Raw genomic sequence first — 20,973 nt, 5'->3', positions numbered from 1 at the left:
TGAATAAGAGGTTCAATCCATATTTGCCAGGTCTAATATGAAATCTGTCAGCGCCCAAATTAATGAGTTCCAAATTCCTTACATCACGATAACAGGTTAAGACTGGTCAATTAATTACATAAATCCTTCCCGATTCATTGTGCATTTTCAGCTGAGATTGTGTCTTACATCACTTCATGACACAAGGCCTTTTGGCTCCTGTTGTTGCATGGAAAGTCCCCATTTACGCGGAGCCTGCCTGCCACTGCAAAATGTTAAATGTCAGATGTTAAATTTGCACTTTTCTGTAATTGCTTTTGTGAAAAAAAAAAAATCAAATTAAAGTGCTCAGCAATTTCAACGTGCTCTGTACAACCCATATAAAGAATTTACCAAACTAACCATTTTGATTTAAAAAATACATAAACTATAATCTTATAAACAAATGTTTGTTGCTAAAGCATATTTCTTCAATTAACAATTTAATGAAAAATCATGCTTGCAGTGCATGACAGCGATAATGTGTACTAGATTTCCCGGATTTTCCTTCTTTTGTGCTGCGGAAATAACAGACCCTGTATTTGGCGGGTACTGCAACCTCTGCATAACTACTACCCATTTCACATTGCACAAAATGACCGTGTTCATGCTGGTTTCTTCCCAGTTGGACCTGGTAATTTGTGCAATGTGAGAGGGGTTACTGGTAGCAACACGGCAAGTCAAACCGGGTTTGTTGCCGTGTTGCTGTGCAGCGTGAACGGGTTAATCGTGTCGAGCGTGCCGTTTCCCGTTCACACTATGGAGGAGGCAGAGCTTGGAGCAGCACCAGTTCTAAGCTCTGCCTCCTCCCCAGGGGTGCTGAGAGGGGGGGGGGGGGAGCAGGTAAAGTTTACCCGGGCCCAGGCCTGTCAGGGGGGCCCGGGTCTGGACACACAGTTTTTTTTTTTATTTGATGGCGAGTGCCCTGGGTCTGAGTGAGCGGTAGTCAACTTTTCAGCGGCGGCATTGGGAGAGTGGATGTGGGCGATTGTGGGCAGCAGCATCACAGAGGTCCTTCCTCTCTCCGACTCCAGGGCCTGCTGAGAGTCCGCCATGTGATTTGGGAGTTTTCTCTGGGCAGAGCATGTAACCCCTGGCAGAGCATGTAACTCTAGGCATAGCATGTAACTACTGGCACAGCATGTAACCCCTGGCAGAGCAGGTTAATCCCATGGCAAAGAGCATGTTAACCCAGTGGTGTAACTATAGCACCGCAGCCCCCGCGGTCGCAGGGGGGCGCTGTGCATATGGGGGTGCCGGGGGGGCTGCGGTGCTATAGTAATCCCCCCCGCCCCCCATCCCCCGCAGGCTTACCTGTCCGCGCGTCCCGGCTCCCCTCCTGGCTTCAATCAATGCTATGGAGACGGACCACGATAAAATGGCCCCATAAAGCAGACTGTTCTCTGAAACTGTCTGCGGTATGGGGGCGGCCATTTTATCGTGGTCCGTCTGCATAGAATTAATTAAAGCCAGGAGGGGAGCCAGGACGCGCGGACAGGTTAGCATGCGGCAATGGGGGGAGGAGGCACAGGGGGCACGGGCGGACGGCCGGCCGGGGAGAGGGGGGGCGCCCCCCCATTAATGGTGGGGGGCGCCCCAAACAAAGCTACGCCACTGTGTTAACCCCTGGCAGAGAACGTTAACCCCTGGCAGAGCATGTAACTCCAGGCAGAGCATGTAAACCCATGGCAACGAGCATGTTAACCCGTGGTAGAGCATGTTAACGCCTGGCATCAAGCATGAAGCCCATAGCAATGAGCATTTAAATAAATGGAACTTACAGTATGTGGCATAATATGTTTGGTATTATATGTAATAGACATTAGTGAGTGGCATAGTATGCAATGAACATTATGGTGTGTGGAATAATGTGTAATGGGCATTATGGCATGTGGTATACTATGTAATGGGTGTGTGACATGTGTAATAGGCATTAAGGTGTACATTTTTGTCCCTGTATCCACCTTGGAAGCAGTGGTGTAACAAGGGTCAACAGAGTGTGCGGGGAGCTCCGCCCGTGGAGACCGCACATGCAGGGTCATACCAGGACTGAACCATTTAAAAGTCCACATGCAACCCTGCATTTTCGGTCTGAGAGCAGTATACCTGTCTCAGCAAGATATTTACAAGTAGATTTACTAAAGCTTCTAAAACAGCCAAGTAGTGATGTTGCCTGAAGCAACCAATCAGATTTTTGCTATCATTTATCATTTGAATTCTAGAAAATGATAGGCAGAATTTGATTCGTTGTTATGGGCAACATCACTTCTCGTCTGTTTTACAAGCCTTAGTAAATCTATTGCTTACTGTACAATTGTACCCCTTTCATATCGCAAATACCGGGTCGTTCCCAGGATTTGGAAACAGTGACCAGGCTTATTGCCAGGTTGCTGATGTCATCCGAGGGGTGGAGTGGTGGTGCGTTAGGCAAGGCAGGGGAGGTGACTGAGGTGACGCTGCTGCCTCCTCCACAGAAGCTCTGCCACTGTTTGTGTGAAATATTCACCGTCAGCGGAATTAAACTATGGATTCCTTTTTGGAGTGTGAATTTTCAGAATATATGCGTCATTGGGGACATGCCCAATCAGTGATGATTTTGACTTCAGCATAGCAAAGCACTTGTGATTGGCTATGTTCTATTGATGCTCCACTGACATCCAATGATTGGTACTTTTATTGTCACTTGGGCACAAATTATATTTTTCTGAGTGTGTTTAAGAACTGAATTTGTCTCGCAGACACTGTTTCTGGGACGTTCTAGGAAAACAGCATCTGGTTAGTCACCGGGATTTATTTTTGTAATAGTGCTATGTTATTATATGACATCAGAGAGATGACAGGGGATCAGTGGTCCCTAATCCCTTCCATCACTCATGGCCACAGCTGACTCCTCAGCACGTCTGCATTCTCAGTATTCTTTTATTTTTTTAAATATTTGTTTGTTGTTTTTGGGAAGTTTGATCAATCATTTCTCTGAGATTGAGATTACCTGAAGGATAAAAAAGGGGCAGACTAGATGGGCCAAATGGTTCTTATCTGCCGTCAAATTCTATGTTTCTATGAGTCTATGGCCATGCAGAATGGCTGCAGTAGCAGCGACGCTGACATCATGTTTTTCTATGTACCTGATTGGTCGCTGAGCAACCATATTGTCTGTGATATTTTGTGTGTTGTGGGTGATAAATCGTTAAGAGCGCTTCTGCAGCCAGCCCTTATGGGTAAAAATCGGTGCTCATTGGTGCATAGTGTACTGTGCACCAGCGACCAGCGACTTCTAGTCAAAATTGAATAGATGTTAAAAAGAAACAAAAATTAAAGACAGCATTACGTGCAATTTTCAGCCAAAATCGCTGGTCGCTGATGAAAATGGTACACATTGAGCAATATGGACGCTGAGCAATATATTGCTGAGAGATATTAAGCCAAAATTGCTGAGCAAACAAATTGCCCTGTGTGTACACATAAGAGGCGTGTCATAAAATGACTTGCAGCTAAATGTAGATGAGCCACAAAGCAGTTTGTAATTTCTACTTGCTGGTGAATAGACACTTAAGGTGCGTACACACGGGGGCGATTTTGTCCCGCAATGGGAGTGTGCACCGGCGATATATCGCCGGGTGCGCGCTCCCGTTTTTGCCCCTGTGGTGATCGCTGGTCGCAGGAACATGCTCCTGCGACCAGCTGATTACCACTGCCAGGCTCCCCCCGGCAGTTTCTTTTTCATCAGCGACCATCTCTGGTCGCTGATGAACAGGAGAAACTGAGCAATATATCTCCCCCGTGTGTACACAGCATTAGGGGGGAATTTACTAAAGGAAATTTGTAAAAAATAGGTGTATTTGTATCCAGAAATACACTTATTTTTGACATTTACTATCCCGAAAATACGGCACTTCGTATATAGCACATCAATACGAATACGAATTGCCGTATTTTCGGGATAGTAAATGTCAAAAGGTACTTGTTTCCTAGCAGGGCGCCCACGATTTTGATCGTGGGCATCGTTAGTAAAAAAAAATCGCGTCGGTCGCGTCGCATGCGATGCGACCGACGCGATTACCGCGATTTTACATAGGGAACAATGTTAAATGGCCCACAGACCCCAAATACCCACTCTGAAGTGTGAAATGCCCCCCCACCCAATTGTTAACGCCACCCCACGATCAACGTCAACCTGAAGCGTGCCCACGAGGGACGGCGGTACGCATCCTCCGACCTTTTCATACCCCTACTATCCACTAGGGCGTGGAGTGAGAATAGAATAGTGTGGCGAGCGCAGCGAGCCACCGAGCCCGAAGCGTGGCGAGGGGACGCGGACACCTGTGAAGCCCGCAAGGGGATGTGGATACCTGTGAAGGTATCCGCGTCCGCTCGCCACGCTTCGGGCTCGGTGGCTCGCTGCGCTCGCCACACTATTCTATTCTCACTCCACGCCCTAGTGGATAGTAGGGGTATGAAAAGGTCGGAAGACGCGTACCGCCGCCCCTCGTGGGCTCGCTGCGCTCGCCACGCTTCGGGTTGACGTTGATCGTGGAGTGGCGTTAACAATTGGGGGGGTGGGGGCATTTAACATTGTTCCCTATGTGAAATCGGGTCAATTGGGACATTTAACATTGTTCCCTATGTGAAATCGGGTCAATTGGGACATTTAACATTGTTCCCTATGTAAAATCGCGGTAATCGCGTCGGTCGCATCGCATGTCATTATAATGGCATGCGATGTACATGCGATGCCCGCGATGGGCGCCCTGCTAGGAAACAAGTACCTGTCAAAAATAAGTGTATTTCTGGATACAAATACACCTATTTTTTACAAATTTCCTTTAGTAAATTTCCCCCTTAGGGTGAGATTTAATAGGATGAGAGATTCAGAAAGTGAGAGATTTGGTGAGAAATCTCCAGGTTTTTTAAAGCGGCAATCATTTACACTTCAAAACCAGTTTGATTTTGAAGTGTGAATGATTGCTGCTTTAAAAAAACTGGAGATTTCTCACCAAATCTCTCACTTTCTGAATCTCTCACCCTATTCAATCTCACCCTGATTATTTTCAGGGCTTATATATGTATTGTGGTTTACAAGTGGTTCTATATATGTACTGTACCGACGAGAAACCTAAATTAAAATGCATGTAGCCATAGTGATCTTTGTGCTTTATCAACAATGCAGGGAAATGGCTTTGATGATTTAATTTGAATATTTATACTGCATGTCTGATTTACTTTTTCACCGAAAATGTAACAGCTGCATAATGAGGGTTAAGAGAAATAAGTGTGATTGACAGACTCCTCACGGAGTCAGGGAGATTGCTGCAATTTCAGGGGGTCTCCTGAAGATTGGTAGGCAACTATGCAGTTGGGGCAGCTGGAAATGACCGCTGCACTGCAGAACAGCCGGTGATCGCTGAAGAAATGCCATGCAAGGGCATGGCATCTCTTCAGTGCAGTGAGGTGGCTGGGGGCTGCCCAGTTAGAGTGCTAGGTACACCCACGAAAATGATGCAAAAGGGGTCACAGCTATAGGCCATGCCCCCATCTATCCAACTCCACGCCGACCTGCCCCATAGATCTACCCCTTTTTCTGTCCGGGTGTGTCTTCGGCACAGCAGGTCCCGATTCAAGGGGACAAAAGTTGGGTGGTATGTGAATGCTGAACTTCCTATAAAATTTGTTTTTGTAAATATATAAATGCTTACATAAGACCCAAATGTGAGTGTATTACCTGTTCCTACCATCAGGAACACTCCTGCAAACGGATGCGGTCATCTATTAGAATGAACTTAGGTCTACAGTCATTAGGTCTACCCCACTAGGTCGACTGGCAGGAAGGTCGACCTGACTTAAGGTCGACATGGGCCAAGGTCGACATGACTTAAGGTCGAATTTGCATAAAGGTCGACATGAGGAAGGTCGACTGGTCATAAGGTCGACATGGGTTTTTCACTGTTTTTTGAGCCGACATGTGCCGACAGGCGGTATTTCATGCCCTACCATCCACTAGGGCGTGGTGGGAGAATAAAATAGTGTGCCGAGCGCAGCGAGGCACCGTGCCCGAAGCATTGCGAGCGAAGCGAGCGATGCGAGGGTCCGATTCTCATTGCTAACTGTGAAAAACCCATGTCGACCTTATGACCAGTCGACCTTCCTCATGTCGACCTTTATGCAAATTCGACCTTAAGTCATGTCGACCTTGGTCCATGTCGACCTTAAGTCAGGTCGACCTTCCTGCCAGTCAACCTATATTCTAACATAAAAAGTTAAAATTGTTCTGTCCTTCTGTCTTTCTATACAAATCCAGTTCACAAGGTAAGACAGTGGTCAGGGAACTCGGTCAGAGGCGTAACTAATATTGTGGCACCCCCCGCCAAAAAATTACCTTACCCCTCCGCATGCCGCCGCCGCCGGCCCCGCATTCAGTCCAGCACCGCAGATAGCCTTCGGGCTCCGTCTCCTGCAGTAATAAAAAATGACACGACAAAATGGCTGCCCCCGTACAGCAGACAGTTTTTTTAGTTATGTTAGAGGAGGCGGCGGCCTCCTCTAGCATCCTTAAAAACTGTCTGCTATTAGGGGGCAGCCATTTTGTCGTGTCATTTTTCATTACTGCAGGAGACGGAGCCCGGAGGCTATCTGCGGTGCCGGACTGAATGCCGTGGCGGCGGCATGCGGAGGGGTAAGGGGGGGGTCTGACCAGAGTGCCAGGGCACCGGGGGCGCCCCGCTGGCGCTTGCTCCCCCAAGCAGCCGCGGTGGCTGCCTTACGGTAGCTACGCCTCTGAACTCGGTCCTCATTACCCCACACAGTGCATGTTTTGCTGGTAACCCAGCAGGTGCACAGGTGTACTAATTACTCACAGACACATTTTATAGGTTGGAGTTAATTATTTCACTTGTGATTCTGTGAGGAGACCTGCACTGTGTGGCGTAATGAGGACCGAGTTCCCTGACCACTGAGGTAAGATCTTATTATGAGCGTATTAAAACACGTCCAGGCAACTAAAAAAGTTCCAAATCAAAATGAATTACGGTTAATTTCTTAATTAATTACAGATGGAGCGCCCCTTGTCCTTGCCCAGGGCACACCAGAACATCCCCTCTGGGGAGCGCCGGCGGACGGGGACTCCATTAAACCTTGACGCGCGTGCGTCTCTCAGTGGCTGGGCAGCAGGTCCCTTCCCATCTCCGCTTTGGGGAGACGGGCAGGGTTGGGGGCGGGGCGGAGATGAGGACCAGCGGGGGAGGTGGAGGCCGGCGGTGGGGAGCTCCGTTGCCATGGGGCGCACGAGCGTCTCATGCGCGCACGCCCCCTGGCGGGAGCTGGCAGCTGGCAGGGGCTGGTGATAGTTACAATTTTAGCTGTACACTCATATGTATGTTCCAGAATAACTCTGGGATGACTGCAGCAATTTACACCAAACTTGGCACACATATTACTTACAATATGGGAACAAACATTGTGAGGGTAAGACACCCCTAGGGGTGAGGTAGCAGCACAGAGTATTGCAGAAGACAGCATAACTCTGAAATGGCTGGAGCAATTTATACCAAACTTGGTACACATATCAGTTACAATTTGTGAACAAATACTATGTGGGTAACACACCCCTAGGGGTGAGGCACCAGCACAGACTATATCAGGACATGCATGATATGTCAGTGTTGACAAGGCTGCATGTGAGAGGGACAGTGACATGAAGAGGGGAATGGAGATAGCATGAGCCCACACACTGAGAGTTATAGAGTGACAGTAGCAGGATCCCCCAGCAGCACAGAGTATATCAGATGCATAATGTGCTTTCCTTAAACATAAATGAACTAAACAACTAATGTTATTTATACTGTGTGTTTAATATTTAGATTAATTTTTGTAAACAAACATTCTTAAAATCCTGGGCAACGCTGGGTACTGCAGCTAGTTTTAAATAAAACACTGTAGGGAGGAAATAAAACAGATGCCTTACTGCCCTAAAATCCAGTGGTGTGACATTACGCAAGACACTGATGGAACCGAACAGTATCATATTGGGGCACATTTGCACCATGGACCAGCACATCACAATGCTGGACATGCAGCCCGAAGTGTCATCTCTTTCCAGCACAGGCACGCTGTTGAGCGGACATAGAACCCAGGATATGTAGTCTTAACCCCTAAATTTATATCCATCACTCTGGGACTTGGCAGGTATGCTGGTATTTGTGATCCTGAAACAACAAAGTGGGATACAGTCCTGTATTGAAGTAAATATGTACAGTATATATGAGGACTCGGTACTTATGTAGTATCTGGGCGCCCGATTTTAAAATCGGGTCGGAAATATCGCATCGGATCGCATCTGATATCGCAAGTGATATCGCATGTGATCTGATGCGATTTTCCATAGGATTCAATGTTAACATAGTCCTGTTCATTTCCCCACTATCCAAGTGGGCATAGAGTTGATTTTATAAAGCCTGGCGAGCGCAGCGAGCCACCGAGCCTGAAGCATGGCGAGTGGCCGCGGATTAAGTAAAAGGTTTTCCGCGTCCGCTCGCCACGCTTCGGGCTCGGGGGCTCGCTGCGCTCACCACGCTTTATAAAATCAACTCTATGCCCACTTGGATAGTGGGGAAATGAACAGGACCTTGTTAACATTGAATCCTATGCAAAATCGCATCGCATGCGATATCGGATGCGATTCGATGCGATTTTGCAGAAAATCGCGTCGAATCGCATCTGATTGTATGCCTTAAGGTAAGGCATACAATCACAAAATTGGCAGCCCAGATACTACATAAGTACCGAGGACTCCTCTATTTGGTTTATTGGATATACTCTGTTTCCTTTTGCAGTATCCACTTTTCTATAATGTGTGGGTGCTGTATTAGCACTTATATTGGGTTTTTTTCAGGGGAGGGAGTCTGCACATTATAGAAGAGGGAGGCATTAGACGAAAGTGGCATTACTCTGTGCATTATGCGTATTGGGCACTACTCTGTGCATTATGTGTATTGGGCACTACTCTGTGCATTATGCGTATTGGGCACTACTCTCTGCATTATGCGTATTGGGCACTACTCTCGGCATTATGCGTATTGGGCACTACTCTCGGCATTATGCGTATTGGGCACTACTCTGGCCATTATGCGTATTGGGCACTACTCTCTGCATTATGCGTATTGGGCACTACTCTGTGCATTATGCGTATTGGGCACTACTCTGTGCATTATGCGTATTGGGCACTACTCTCTGCATTATGCGTATTGGGCACTACTCTGGGCATTATGCGTATTGGGCACTACTCTGTGCATTATGCGTATTGGGCACTACTCTGGGCATTATGCGTATTGGGCACTACTCTCTGCATTATGCGTATTGGGCACTACTCTGGGCATTATGCATATTGGGCACTACTCTGGGCATTATGCGTATTGGGCACTACTCTGGGCATTATGCGTATTGGGCACTACTCTCTGCATTATGCGTATTGGGCACTACTCTGGGCATTATGCGTATTGGGCACTACTCTGGGCATTATGCGTATTGGGCACTACTCTGGGCATTATGCGTATTGGGCACTACTCTCTGCATTATGCGTATTGGGCACTACTCTGGGCATTATGCGTATTGGGCACTACTCTGGGCATTATGCGTATTGGGCACTACTCTGGGCATTATGCGTATTGGGCACTACTCTGGGCATTATGCGTATTGGGCACTACTCTGGGAATTATGCGTATTGGGCACTACTCTGGGCATTATGCGTATTGGGCACTACTCTGTGCATTATGCGTATTGGGCACTACTCTGTGCATTATGTGTATTGGGCACTACTCTGTGCATTATGCGTATTGGGCACTACTCTCTGCATTATGCGTATTGGGCACTACTCTCGGCATTATGCGTATTGGGCACTACTCTCGGCATTATGCGTATTGGGCACTACTCTGGCCATTATGCGTATTGGGCACTACTCTCTGCATTATGCGTATTGGGCACTACTCTGTGCATTATGCGTATTGGGCACTACTCTGTGCATTATGCGTATTGGGCACTACTCTCTGCATTATGCGTATTGGGCACTACTCTGTGCATTATGCGTATTGGGCACTACTCTGTGCATTATGCGTATTGGGCACTACTCTGGGCATAATGCTTATTGGGCACTACTCTGGGCATTATGCGTATTGGGCACTACTCTGGGCATTATGCATATTGGGCACTACTCTGGGCATTATGCGTATTGGGCACTACTCTGGGCATTATGCGTATTGGGCACTACTCTCTGCATTATGCGTATTGGGCACTACTCTGGGCATTATGCATATTGGGCACTACTCTGGGAATTATGCGTATTGGGCACTACTCTGGGCATTATGCGTATTGGGCACTACTCTGTGCATTATGCGTATTGGGCACTACTCTGTGCATTATGCGTATTGGGCACTACTCTCTGCATTATGCGTATTGGGCACTACTCTCGGCATTATGCGTATTGGGCACTACTCTCGGCATTATGCGTATTGGGCACTACTCTGGCCATTATGCGTATTGGGCACTACTCTCTGCATTATGCGTATTGGGCACTACTCTGTGCATTATGCGTATTGGGCACTACTCTGTGCATTATGCGTATTGGGCACTACTCTCTGCATTATGCGTATTGGGCACTACTCTGGGCATTATGCGTATTGGGCACTACTCTGTGCATTATGCGTATTGGGCACTACTCTGGGCATTATGCGTATTGGGCACTACTCTCGGCATTATGCGTATTGGGAACTACTCTGGGCATTATGCGTATTGGGCACTACTCTGGGCATTATGCGTATTGGGCACTACTCTGGGCATTATGCGTATTGGGCACTACTCTCTGCATTATGCGTATTGGGCACTACTCTGGGCATTATGCGTATTGGGCACTACTCTGGGCATTATGCGTATTGGGCACTACTCTCTGCATTATGCGTATTGGGCACTACTCTGGGCATTATGCGTATTGGGCACTACTCTGGGCATTATGCGTATTGGGCACTACTCTGGGCATTATGCGTATTGGGCACTACTCTGGGCATTATGCGTATTGGGCACTACTCTGGGCATTATGCGTATTGGGCACTACTCTCTGCATTATGCGTATTGGGCACTACTCTGGGCATTATGCGTATTGGGCACTACTCTGGGCATTATGCGTATTGGGCACTACTCTGGGCATTATGCGTATTGGGCACTACTCTCTGCATTATGCATATTGGGCACTACTCCGGGCATTATGCGTATTGGGCACTACTCTGGGCATTATGCGTATTGGGCACTACTCTGGGCATTATGCATATTGGGCACTACTCTGGGAATTATGCGTATTGGGCACTACTCTGGGCATTATGCGTATTGGGCACTACTCTGTGCATTATGCGTATTGGGCACTACTCTGGGCATTATGCGTATTGGGCACTACTCTGGGCATTATGCGTATTGGGCACTACTCTGGGCAATATGCGTACTATAATTATAATAGATAGAAAAAGAGTTAAGAAGGCCGTATTCACACAATGGCATTTGGGGCTCCAGGATGAAGATAGGGTGGGTGGCTGACATCATGTGACGTCTTCCGCCCAGCCCACTGTGTCACGGCCTCATATGCGTGGGAACCAATGTTCCCTCTAATTTTACGAAGTCTGTGTGCAGCAAAAGATTTTGGCTGTGCAACTCTGGAAGGAAATTTTAATTTTTTTGCGTCACTTATATATAACTGGAAAATGACGTTCAGCATTTGTGTTAACTTTACTTTACTAAACATTTAATCATTCAAAACACAGAACACAATGTAGTTAATGGGTGAAACACATTAATTGAGTCCACAACTGCAAAAAGAGACCACTGCTGCTTTGTGCGCTCTGTTGTAATGTCTGTGAGCACGCTCGTCGAGTTGTGTGCGCGCGCACTTGCGCACAGCTTAGAGGGAACACTGGTGGGAAAGCCTAGCGTTTGCATGGTGGACGCCCATATCACAGCACCACCACTACTCCCACCCCGTGTGAAGGCGCCGGCACAGAAGCCCTGCAAGAACGGCCAGCATATCGATCGAACGTGCGTACACACTGCACTTTTGTTCCAATATGGGCCTGTCCGGTCAGATGAATACTAAACAGCACTGAACCTTCGACCGACTGAGAATGGACAGACAACACAGTTTATCGATCGTACAGATGGAATCGGGGCAGCGTACACACCTATACAATCGAATTGCCGTTCGACCCCGAACGGAAGAACGGCCCGATGATTGTATATATGTGTACCCAGCTTAACCCTAATTGCAATGAGAAGGTACTATATTAATGTACTAATCTATATGAACTAGTGGCATTTAAGAAATACATGTAAGCCACAGCAATTATGATTTTCCATACGCATTGGACAAACTTTTTAATATATGACAGTCTCAATGTGAACATGATGTTTTCACATGACGGCAAGCCAATTAAACTCGCTATTACGGGAGAACTGGCAATCTCTAGGTCGGTCATCAAGCCAGCAGCAGACGAAAGGTTGGAAAACCCAGACATGAGAGCTGACACTGATGGGACTTGGTCAAATCCTCCCAGCTGCTCAATGTGCAAACTAAATCCCACTCACAGGTCCTCAGTGAATTTGATTTGATTTTGTTCCGGCCACAATAGTGTCCCAGCTGATGAATTCCAACTATAGCACAGAATGGCGGTTTAGTAAAAGTTTTTAGAACTACGTGGAATGTTTTTGTTTTAGAATGCCTTGTAGAGAAATAACGTGGCCGGACATAAAGTACCAACCAAACGTCTCCTAAAAGTCATTGTTCAAACACAGCCTGTAACATATCAGCTGATTGGCTGGTACTTTGGGCGTGGGTCAGACCTGATCGCTGATGTGCAAAGCTGCAGGTGACTGCAAACCCCGCCCCCTGTGCAAATCTGCGAGAGAATTGCGAAATTATTGCAGATCGCGATCATTTCGGAATTCTATCCACATACAGCGGATTAAACCATTTTGTGTGTCCAAACAACCTCAAAGGGACTGTAGGAGTGTGGGCAGGTCCATGTGAGGAGAATGTTTTCTCAGGATATCTTTATGGGGCCCCTTGGGACCTGATGGGCCCTAGGCAGGCATTTAGGTCGCCTTGTTGGAAAAACCTCCAATAAGTACAGAATATTAGCAAAGCAGCATTCAAGTTAATTAACTACAGGGTTTGGTGACAGGACAGGCAGGTAGATATGGAGAGGCGTGCATGTCGTATTACAGGTATTGAATAGTAAAGCAGCAGTTTGTCCCCATACAGGAATGCAAAGCACAGGCAAAGCAGGACAAAATGTAATGTTCGTTTATGTAGGTTTCAGGTCATATAACATTGATCCTCCTTGTTGCAGCAGCAGATGCACTGCAGGAATAAGATGGTGACTCCCCCTCCCTCTATCCCCAGCCCGCCCAGTGGAAGAGGCTGCGTGTGCTGGTTACCATGGGTTACAAAGCTGCTGCTCTTTTAGCAGTCGCTCATCAATCGCTCGCTTCCCGGGACCTGCGCACTGATGTCTGCGAGAGGGAGCGAGGCCGGCCCGGGGCGCCTGCGTGAGAACCAGGAGGAAGGTGCGCGCTGCACGATCGCAATCTCCAGCTGCAACTCCGGTAAGCGAGCCGAGGTAAGGCGCTCAGGACCTGGCTGTAGCTCGCTGTGCGGCTGAAGGGTAGCCTAGACCTGTGTGCCATAGTGATTGCCCAATATCAGAGACCCTCCAGTGTGGTGTGTGAGGTCTGCTGCTGGGGGGCACACATGGAAGCTTGCCACTATACCAATAGAATGCTCATAGTTATACCGGAAATCTGATCACACGTTTATTACTATGGGAACACTGGCGCAGACAGGATGGCCAAATAAATACAGATTTCTAAAGAAACACAAATCCACTGACTGTATACAGGTTGTAAGATGTCTGTTTGTTACTGGAACCCTTCCTGTAGCAGTGATCATTAATACAGGGAATCCTAGGAGTACGGATTGCTATTGCAAATGAATACATGGTTTTAGCCCAGTATCTGAACGGTATTATTTCTATGGTGTACAAAGATCACATATCCTAAATTGCTGCTCTGGTTCTTAGTAGGCAAATGTGTCAGCGATGCCAACAGTCCATGACTTATAGAAATGAGACTTATATGTCAATCATAATAATACAGTAATATTAGGCATTCTCATGATACTGGATGTACTTGACGTTCCCGATTTCCTCCTGTAGATTCTGCTAGGGCTTTCACACTTTAAGATGCATTTTTATTTTATTATTTTTAACCAACAACTTAACAGAAAGTCAGATAGTATAAAGTGGGGCAGTAAAATGTGTGGCAAGCCTGCTTTGTCTTCATGAGATTGGACATGCTGATGTTATAGCAAAAGTTTGTCTAATAACTAAAAATAAAGATATATTTTATGATGTAAAAGCACCCATTTTTACTGGAAACAGAACGGAGAAGGCTTCACTAATAACCTGTCTCCCTGCAGACTTATTAAATGTATAGTGATAAATTATATATGGGTTATTTAAAATAGTGTTGGTTTAAAAATGCATACCATGTGTATTACTTAACATATACATTATGATAATGAAATAAGCCCAAAAAGTATGAAAAAATACATTCCATTTGAAAGTCTGAAGTGTTCAACATAAGTGGGTTCATAGGTCATGTTTATAAATTGTTGAGGCCTTCCCATTAATAATTTCTGCATGAAAGAACTTTTTATTGGTATAAATCTTTATTTAAACACAGAATCAAATTATATGTACATTTTTAATTCCAAGTAACAAATACACTTATTAAATGATATACAAGAAACAAAACAAAAGCCAGTATCACCCACTGGCAGATATCCCAGTGAAAATGCAAATACATTGTACTATATTGTGTATGACTTCACATTATAGGCAGCCAGATAAAAAAGTGCATTAAGTCTACCTGATCGTAATAAAAGAGAAACCAAATTTGAAGGGCACCTGCTAGGCCAAAACAAATAGTGAGCCTTTTATAGAGTGTAGAGAGGACATTATTGCACGAAAACTCCTGGCAACCCTTTAGGGAACAGCAGGTTATCCGGTTATGCAGTCAAATTTTGCGCTTAAAATAATTCACAGCCTATGGGATTGGTTCAATTATAAATACCACAATAAATAAAGTAACAAAACACTACACAAAGTGCAAAATATACTGCATTCCTGGTTTCTGAATATGTAACAAAAGAAAATAATAGAGGATTTGTATAGCATTGCACCTGCCGCTGTGGCATTAGGGTGGGTGGAGGAGAATAAAAAAATGTACAGGTGAATGGGGTAAAAAATACATATACCCCTTTGTTTTTCATGATACTAGATTCCCTCCAGCCTCCGGGTGCCTAGATTTCATTACTGAAAATACAAGCAACTACATTCCCCCCAAACTGGATCCATAATGATTTAAAACTATATACTTATATTATTAATGGAATAAAATCAGCAAACAAATGCCTGTTGAATTTATGGATATACAAATTTTCCAGCTCTATGATCTGTGCAATGTTACAAATTGTGTCAGATAAACACAAGAAAAATACATTTGGCAAGTTAGCATTATCCTCATGCTATACAGTTGGTTGCTAAAGGAATGCAAGTGTCCCAGAGACGTTTTTGAAAATTCCAAGCTTAGATGACCTTTCACCAAAAAAAAAAAAAAAAAGTTTTCTACCAAAAGCATATTTGAAAGGTTTTCAGTGGACGTGATCTGGAGGACAACTGTAGAGGATTTAGAATTGCACTTGGGTTTCTGCAGTAAAGGGATCTATGTTCTACTTGGGAGGGGACGGAGCTAACACAGTCCTCCTCCACGTGTCTTCATGCTCTTGACCAGGTTTGCAGCCATGTGGAAAGCGGCCATCCTTTTTGTGTCCTAGTGAAGCGGGTGAACTGTTGAAATAAAAACACAAAAACGTTAGGGGGGGTTGAAGCAAAAATTAGAGAGAATTGGGGAAGGGAGGGGGGGTGCAATAAAGGGGGATAAGAGAAGGAAATTGGTTTTCGCAACACACTCAAAGGCTGAGTAGCAGAGGAGAACTTTAATTATCTCCAGTCAGAATGAGAGACAGGAAATTTGGGACTTTTAATTAGCAATTTGGAGAGTGGCTAGATTTTTTTTTTTTTTAAACCAGATAATTTAAACGCGAATAATTCAAGTCTGACTAAATGAAATTCACATAATCAGAATGCAGATAATTGAATTTCTACTGCATCCATTAATTCAGTGTGGAGGTGTGCGAGGACTCTTATGAGAAGCTGTCACAGCTCAATAAAATCTCAGTCAATTAATTTTTTCATTATCAGAGTATTACACCAACAACGGAATATAAGAGGGGCTGCTGCACATGAAAGTACCTCTCAGGAACCGAGTGACAACTTGTTTGTTCTTCCCTCTCCACAGGAAACCGTCGGTTTGATGTGGCATATTTATGAATGGCTTCAGAAACAGAGTATTTTGTCTGTCCAGATGCACAGGCTTCAATTTCTTCTGGAGTGAGTTGAGTTTGTAAGAAAAGGTGAAGCTTACTGTCTGAGAGCAGGAACGGGCACTGCATGACCCTGGAAAACACACAGAGGAAGTCATTACTTTTAATAAAGGTTCCCTCTGCTCTTCTGCATGGTGTTAGAATAATTGGAAGTAAAACATGCAGGAAATTAAAACACGCACACACCACTACCTATTAACGCAGCAAGTCCCCATGCAGCCTTTAGCATGGCAATTGCTCCTACTGGGACTAAAATCAAAATGCTTGAGTTTAAAAAAAGGTGAGTGAACTGCTAAATCCTAAGAAGACAATGGGGGAAATGTACTAAGATGTGTATTCTACTTCACATGTGATGTTGCTATGGGCAACTAATCAGAATCTACTTATTTATTTAGCACCCTCATGAACAGTGGTAGCCAACTCCAGTCCTCAAGAGCTACCAACAGTTCTCATTTTCCAGACAACCTAGCTGCTGCACAGGTGCACTCATTACTCACTGACATTTTAAAACATCCACAGGTGGAGCTAATTACTCCACTTGAGATTCTGTGAGGAGATCTGGAAAACATTAACTGTTGGTAGGTCTCGAGGACTGGAGTTGGCTACCCCAGCTCTAAAAGATAGTAGACAGGATCTGATTGGTTGCCCATAGCAACATCACATGTGAAGTAGAATACTCATCCTAGTAAATATCCCCCAATGTTGAGAAACACTATTAACCCTTTGAACGCTAGCATCTGTGAGAGATGTGCATAATATCTGCTAAAATACCAGCATTGCTCACATTGGTTATATAAATTCAAATAAAATTTTTGTGTAAAAAAGAAAAAGATATTTCCTATATAAAGTAAACATTACAGGTCATTTTGATGAATAACATGTTTGCATGCTAAATTTTCACACCTATTTTGACAAATTTAAAGAGTTAACCAGATTTATTTAGCTATATAAAATTGTGCCATGATAAGTTAATGTAGGACCACCAAATGTGCCAAAATAATTTGGCACAGGAACAGATGAGTGTTTGTTTTTGTAATAAACCCACAAGTAAAACCTTTATAATGCTCTTGACTACCCAGTTGTATGGTTCATTTTTTAACTAATTGTATCCGAAGAAGCAGCGTATACTAGAACAAGTGCAATTTTTTTTTTGCATAAAAGTGTAACTACAAAATAAAGCATCAAATAAACAAAACACATACAATAAAAATTCTGTATCTCCTTTAAATACATTGCTTTGTCTTTCAGTGTGCATGAACTATTTCTGTCCATTGTAGCTTTATACTGTGATTTATACGGATGTATAACGCAGCATCGCAGAGCAGCAAAAATAAAACGACTCTGGTCAGAAGGAATCCAGAAACCGATATGGTGTTTGAAGGTGAAACTCCTTTTTAAAAAGATAAAAAAAAGCTGAACTTTACAAAAAGGAATGTGTACACAAGGAATGCAGCAAATTCATTATGGGGGGGTATTCAATCCTGGGTCACGACTGTCGGGCCGGCCAGACAGTCAAGCCCCAGTCCCGTTCTCGATCCACTCGCCTGCATCTCGACAGGGGGGATTCAATGTCCCAACTGTCAGGTTCCGAAAAGAGGGCATGACCACGAGAAACAGCTGTGGATCGTTGAGCCTTGGCCGTGAGCTCGACAATCCACGGCCGTTCTAGGCAAAACAAGCCCGACTGCATTTCAAGTCGGGAAAGACAACATTGAATAGGTGGCCCCGCTATTTCCCCTGTTGTAAATAGCGGCAGAGGATTGAATACCCCCCTAAAAATGTTACTGCAATTTATGGGGTCAGTCCTATTAGCCATGCGGTGGTGGTTTTTACCTACGGACTGCAGCCCTCCCAGGTAAAATCCGCCACTGTTTCAGCTGCAGCCCATAGAATCTTGAGTCTGTGCATGCGCAGTACTGAGGCCGATACTGTGCATTCTCTGATGCCTGCAACTGCAGCGTACAGGCCCCGGGACCACGATTTAGTCCTTTTATTCCACGTCCTGTTTATGTTATACCCCGTTCTCACTGCAGGCCAATTCCCGGGTCTATCATGTCGACCCGGGAATTTGCCTTTTAACATGGGTTTTTCTGCAGTGTGAACGGGTCGCATACCCGGATTTCATACACGGGTAAAACCCTTCTTTTTACCCGTGTTTGAGATCCGGGTGTGCAGACACGGGTTGACCAGTTCACACTGCAGAAAAACCTGTGTTAAAAGGCAAAATACCAGGTAGAACTTCTTAACCCGGGAATTTGCCTTGCAGTGAGAATGGGGGTCCGTCCATGCAGTCCCCGGCATTTTAATCCTGGGAAAAGCCATGTATTTCTCACTGGCAGTGAGAACATGATATAATTTGAAATTAAACAGGACTTATTTTGTGGTTTCCCAATGACCGCTATGGGATTCAATATCACTCTTTGCACTCTTATTTACTTTGGGACACCATGAGCAACAGCAAAATCAAGCTAATTTACAAACTCCATTTTGCCCTGTCATTGCCCGCTACGTCACCCCTCATTATTAAACAACAATTGTCCTGGACGGACATCCCCTATTCTTAACTATAATTAACTGTATATTCTATGAGGCCAACACCTAACAGAATCTGAAAATACTGACAATTGCTCCTTATAGATTGTAAGCTTGCAGCAGGGCCCTCCTACCTCCATGTCTGTCTGTTGTTACCCAGTTTGTTTTTATCACTCTACAATTGTAAAGCGCAACGGAATCTGCTGCGCTATATAAGAAACTGTAAATAAATAAATAAGCTAGCCTCACATACTACACAGTAGGCATGGAAAAGCACCTGTGGCCCCTCAGGTATTATGAAACTACAAATCCCAGCATACCCTGTCACCATAGGATGGGGCTTGTAGTTTTGCAACACCTGGAGAGTTAAAAGGTCCAGTTCTGCACTACAGTAGCAGGCAAATAGTCTGATATTGCTGCAAAGACAGGCCCGGGTTATAGAAGTGCCGATAGCTTGCCATCAGGGTATTTAACAAATCTGGTTCGTTCGTCGTTTGCCTCCACGCCTGTTCCCTGAGGTGCGGTGTAAATGGCGAGTGTGGCCATTAAAATGACGAGGCTCACCACAAAATGCTGCGGACCTCACCATTAAGGGGATCCTTGCTGGCCTCTCATGGTGAGGATTTGGACCTTACATTGAATACGGTGAGGATGGCTTATTTTCGGCGAGGAAAAGCCATCCTCGCCATACAAACCTCCTCGCCGGTGGCATTGAATAATGCTCTATGTGGTGGCAGAGCCGTTGAAAGAGGTCCAGTGTACAGTCAACCACACACTTCTCTTAAAACTAGCTCTAGGATGCCATTTCCTAGATAGAGAGAGATCTTCTTCTAGCTATGACTTACCAGTTGTAGATTTGGGGGCTGCTGACAATGGTAGATGATGAGTCCACTGGGGATGGTCATGTGCACAGCAATTAGAAGACGACACAGCAAAATACCGAGCCTCTGTTGAGTGTCCGATATTTAACATACTCTAGAACAGTGGTCAGGGAACTCGTCCTCATTACCCCACACAGTGCATGTTTTTCTGGTAACCCAGCAGGTGCACAGGTGTACTAATTACTCAGACACATTTTATAAGGTCCGCAGGTGGAGTTAATTATTTCACTTGTGATTCTGTGAGGAGACCTGCAAAACATGCACTGCGTGGGGTAATGAGGACCGAGTTCCCTGACCACTGCTCTAGAAAAGACACAAGGTGGAAACCGAAGGTGCTCTCATTCCCCTTGCCCAAGACTGAGTTCCCCTTCCCTGCCTCTGACCTGTCCAGAGCTGAATATATTCAACCTGTGCCTGTATATCTGCTCTCACTCCAGCACTGTGATCTTACTACGCATCTGGTCACCACTAGTTCCAAATATCTGTAAATGATGCCTGCACTGTAATGGTTCTCTACAGGCACCGAGGGTCAGATTTATCATGCAAATTTATACCGGAGCAAATTATCGTAGCTGTAGTGGTTTCTGGTGAATAATACGTCTGTCATCTTAACCACTATGTAATCTATATATCCTTCAAATAAATACCTTGTGTGCCACATAATAACAAACAGTCTCTTTAAAAACAAGTATGGGCAAAGCTGGGTCTAAATCATTATAACAGCCAAGTGTGCCGATGAATCAGAGGCAGGACAGGAGAATTTGGAGTCTGGAGAGTTGGCAGCAGGAACGCAAAAGAAGACTGAAAGAGAGATCATTTACCAGCCACCAAAGACTTTCCACAGCGATGCTCTGGGCACACATAATGCATTCTGACATACAGCAACAAGGAGTAGCTGAAGGAGGAAACAGCAACTCATTACCCATAGGTATTAGTAGATGGGCCAGAGGAAAATTTAAACTGAAAAGCAAAAAAAAAATAGATCTACATATTATGTGTCTATTTAAATACGTA

General features: G+C 45.1%; 1 protein-coding gene across 2 annotated transcripts in view; it reads right to left on the bottom strand.

The window, feature by feature from the left end:
* Positions 1 to 14,757: 14,757 nt before the first annotated feature.
* The window catches only part of SNX10 (sorting nexin 10), a 62,085-nt gene continuing 55,869 nt past the window's right edge, over positions 14,758 to 20,973 (bottom strand). For both annotated transcript variants that reach the window (XM_083188931.1, XM_083188932.1), the window contains exons 6-7: positions 16,416 to 16,619; positions 14,758 to 15,950 (exon numbers count right to left, since the gene is read on the bottom strand). In XM_083188931.1, coding sequence (XP_083045057.1) covers positions 15,833 to 15,950; positions 16,416 to 16,619 — 322 coding nt within the window. In that variant the 3' untranslated portion in view covers positions 14,758 to 15,832. The remainder of the gene's footprint in view (positions 15,951 to 16,415; positions 16,620 to 20,973) is intronic.

Source organism: Crinia signifera, chromosome 5 (genome assembly GCF_055691185.1).
Source record: "Crinia signifera chromosome 5, ASM5569118v1, whole genome shotgun sequence".
Taxonomy (NCBI): domain Eukaryota; kingdom Metazoa; phylum Chordata; class Amphibia; order Anura; family Myobatrachidae; genus Crinia; species Crinia signifera.
The sequence above is the reverse complement of the archived record's forward strand: the minus strand, read 5'-3'. Positions and strand labels throughout refer to the sequence as shown.